We start from the raw sequence: 3,699 nt of genomic DNA, 5'->3' as shown, positions 1-3,699 counted from the left end.
ACACACACAAACCACACACACACACACACACACACACACACACACACACACACACACACCACACACACAGTGGTCCTAGTTGTCTTTCTTTCTCACATTGTCTCATTCTGTCTCTCCAGCAGGACTACACAGACTACACAGATTCTGGCTCTGGTATGACAGAAGAGACATCAGGTTCGTGGGACAGAGAGCTACTGTATGTCGATTGGTTGAAGCTACAGTGTGTTTGTGTTAGAGAGAGTTAAGTGGGATATTCAATGTCAGAAATCCCCCTACCTTACAGAAGGCCATACAGGAAGCTAATGTCATAACCTCATCAACTGAACGATGCTTCAGGAAACACAGAACCTGGGCCAACTCATCTCACCCCATTCTTTAAGTTTCACACAAATACTGTACCACACACACACGTGGTATAAGTAGTGTAACAGTTTATTAATATCATACTTCACCGCACTCTCTCTCCCCCTCCCCTCCCTCTCCTTCTCCTCTCTCTCCTTCTCTCCTCTCTCTCTCTCCCCCCTCTTCCTCCCTCCTCCCCCTCTCTCTCCCATCCTCCCTCTCTCTCTCTCTCCCTCCCCTCTCTCTCCGCTCTCTCCTCCTCTCTCCTCCCTCTCCCCTCTCTCCTCTCGCTCCCTCTCTTCTCCCTCTCCTCCTCTCTCCTCCTCTCTCTCTCACCTCGCTCTCCTCCCTCTCGTCCTCTCGCCTCCCAACCCTCTGTTTTCCCCTCTCCCTCTCCCTCCCTCCCTCCCCTCTCCCTCCCAGTCTCTGAGTCTCGGGGTGATGTGGAGGTGTGGCCTCATGTCCTGTGGGTGGTTGCTTCCTGTGTGCTGCTGTCAATCACTCTGTTGTCCGCCTACCTCTACAGGTAAACCACTCCCCTCTGTTCTTCACCTCCACTCTGATCCTCACTAAGATAACAACTGTATTCAGTCTGAACAATCTATGTTAAACCCTGTCCTGTACATATCTATGGTTATCATGATTAACCATCAGTTAATTAACTAGCTGTTAATTTTGTCATCTACAGAAACAACAAGCACAACACCATTTATCTAAATACCTTCCCCTCTGTCTTGCTCCCTTTCTCTGCTCACACTGCCTTTCCTCCCTCCTTTCTCCTTCTTTCTTTCCTACACCCTCCCTCTCCCACCCTCCACCCGCCCTCTCTCTCTCTCAGGCACAGGGAGAGGTTCATGTCTAAACTGTGGAGGTTGAGTCCCGTCTCCTCCTCTCCTGCTTGCCCTCCCCCCCAGTCACAGCCCTGCCTACCCAGGAAGGACATGCCCTCGTGAACTTTGACCACCCATCTACGGGGAACCTGTCCCACAGGAAGAAGAGAAGAAGGAGGAGGATGAAGAGGAGAAGAGAGAAGGGGAAGTTATTCGCTTTAACAACACAAGCTATTTTCTGGTCCAGAGCAAATGATATGCCTGCTCTTAAAACAAACCCCTTACCCTCTATCCCAGGCCCTTACTGCTAGCCCCCTGTCCCTAGTCCAGGCTGGAGAAGCCCTGTTATTTTACTGTTATTTCACTGTTTGGATGTGTGCAGTATTTTTGTTCTCATTGGGGAAAATGAGCCAGTAGAGTAATGATGTAAATATTAATTTGTTGTGTTATAAAAGTATTGTTTTTGTAAATCATTTTGTCAGAATGAAATAAATAGTTTTGAATACAAACTGTTAAAGACAGTTTATTTAGAAAATGCTTTCTGAGTGTATAATCACATTTGTAGTGAAGGAAATGTATTTGTGACCAGTAGGTGATGGTAGTCGTCTATAAATGGTTTGTACACACTAGGATATTTTTTGTTTGGGTATACATATGTATGCCATTTTTACTGGGATCTGTCACTGACAATGTACACAGTGTACAACATCGATTCAGTCAGTGTAGATGAAGGGGGACACAGGTTAAGAAGGATTTCTTACGCCTTGAGAATTGAGTCATGGATTGTGTAACCAAGGAACCCCTGGGGTAATAACCTATCCACAGGGGGTTCTTAAAGATTCATGAACATCCTACTGCCTAAATGCACACGACGGGTACTTCAGGGGTACTCCGGGCAGAGCACATGTAGTTGGTGTAGTGTAACCAAGGTACTCCGGGCAGAGCACATGTAGTTGGTGGTAGTGTAACCAAGGTACTCCGGCAGAGCAAATGTTCATGGTGATAGTGTAACCAAGGTACTCCGGGCAGAGCTACATGTAGTTGGTGATAGTGTAACCAAGGTACTCCAGGCAGAGCTACATGTAGTTGGTGGTAGTGTAACCAAGGTACTCCAGGCAGAGCTACATGTAGTTGGTGGTAATGTAACCAAGGTACTCCAGGCAGAGCTACATGTAGTTGGTGGTAGTGTAACCAAGGTACTCCAGGCAGAAGCACATGTAGTTGGTGATAGTGTAACCAAGGTACTCCGGCAGAGCACATGTAGTTGGTGGTAGTGTAACCAAGGTACTCCAGGCAGAGACTACATGTAGTGTGGTAGTGTAACCAAGGTACTCCGGGCAGAGCACATGTAGTTGGTGTAGTGTAACCAAGGTACTCCAGGCAGAGCTACATGTAGTTGGTGATAGTGTAACCAAGGTACTCCAGGCAGAGCAACATGTAGTTGGTGGTAGTGTAAACCAAGGTACTCCGGGCAGAGCAACATGTAGTTGGTGGTAGTGTAACCAAGGTACTCCAGGCAGAGCACATGTAGTTGGTGATAGTGTAACCAAGGTACTCCAGGCAGAGCACATGTAGTTGGTGTAGTGTAACCAAGGTACTCCGGGCAGAGCAACATGTAGTTGGTGATAGTGTAACCAAGGTACTCCAGGCAGAGCAACATGTAGTTGGTGATAGTGTAACCAAGGTACTCCAGGCAGAGCAACATGTAGTTGTGGTAGTGTAACCAAGGTACTCCAGGCAGAGCAGCTACATGTAAGTTGGTGGTAGTGTAACCAAGGTACTCCAGGCAGAGCAACATGTAGTTGGTATAGTGTAACCAAGGTACTCCAGGCAGAGCAACATGTAGTTGGTGTAGTGTAACCAAGGTACTCCAGGAGAGCAACATGTAGTTGGTGGTAGTGTAACCAAGGTACTCCAGGCAGAGCTACATGTAGTTGGTGGTAGTGTAACCAAGGTACTTCCAGGCAGAGCAACATGTAGTTGGTAGTGTAACCAAGGTACTCCAGGCAGAGCAACATGTAGTTGGTGGTAGTGTAACCAAGGTACTCCAGGCAGAGCAACATGTAGTTGGTGTAGTGTAACCAAGGTACTCCAGGCAGAGCTACATGTAGTTGGTGTAGTGTAACCAAGGTACTCCAGGCAGAGCTACATGTAGTTGGTGGTAGTGTAACCAAGGTACTCCAGGCAGAGCTACATGTAGTTGGTGGTAGTGTAACCAAGGTACTCCAGGCAGAGCTACATTGTAGTGAGAAGGGGGAAGTTATTCGCTTTAACAACACAAGCTATTTTCTGGTCCAGAGCAAATGATATGCCTGCTCTTAAAACAAACCCCTTACCCTCTATCCCAGGCCCTTACTGCTAGCCCCCTGTWCCCCTAGTCCAGGCTGGAGAAGCCCTGTTATTTTACTGTTATTTCACTGTTTGGATGTGTGCAGTATTTTGTTCTCATTGGGGAAAATGAGCCAGTAGAGTAATGATGTAAATATTAATTTGTGTGTTTATTTAAAAGTATTTTGTTTTTGTAAAT

The 3,699-nt window shown here is 46.9% G+C and overlaps 1 protein-coding gene across 1 annotated transcript in view; it reads left to right on the top strand.

Moving 5' to 3' along the window:
• LOC111964580 (interleukin-6 receptor subunit alpha-like) overlaps window positions 1-1,681 on the top strand; it is a 7,700-nt gene extending 6,019 nt beyond the window's left edge. Inside the window, 5 exon segments of the mRNA XM_070443779.1 lie at window positions 120-174; window positions 766-868; window positions 1,181-1,254; window positions 1,257-1,301; window positions 1,304-1,681. Of these exon segments, the coding sequence (XP_070299880.1) occupies window positions 120-174; window positions 766-868; window positions 1,181-1,254; window positions 1,257-1,301; window positions 1,304-1,428 (402 nt within the window). The 3' untranslated portion in view covers window positions 1,429-1,681.
• Window positions 1,682-3,699: the final 2,018 nt, after the last annotated feature.

The sequence above is a fragment of the Salvelinus sp. IW2-2015 genome, linkage group LG6.1 (assembly GCF_002910315.2).
Source record: "Salvelinus sp. IW2-2015 linkage group LG6.1, ASM291031v2, whole genome shotgun sequence".
NCBI lineage: Eukaryota > Metazoa > Chordata > Actinopteri > Salmoniformes > Salmonidae > Salvelinus > Salvelinus sp. IW2-2015.
This window is presented reverse-complemented; position numbering and strand designations above follow the sequence as displayed.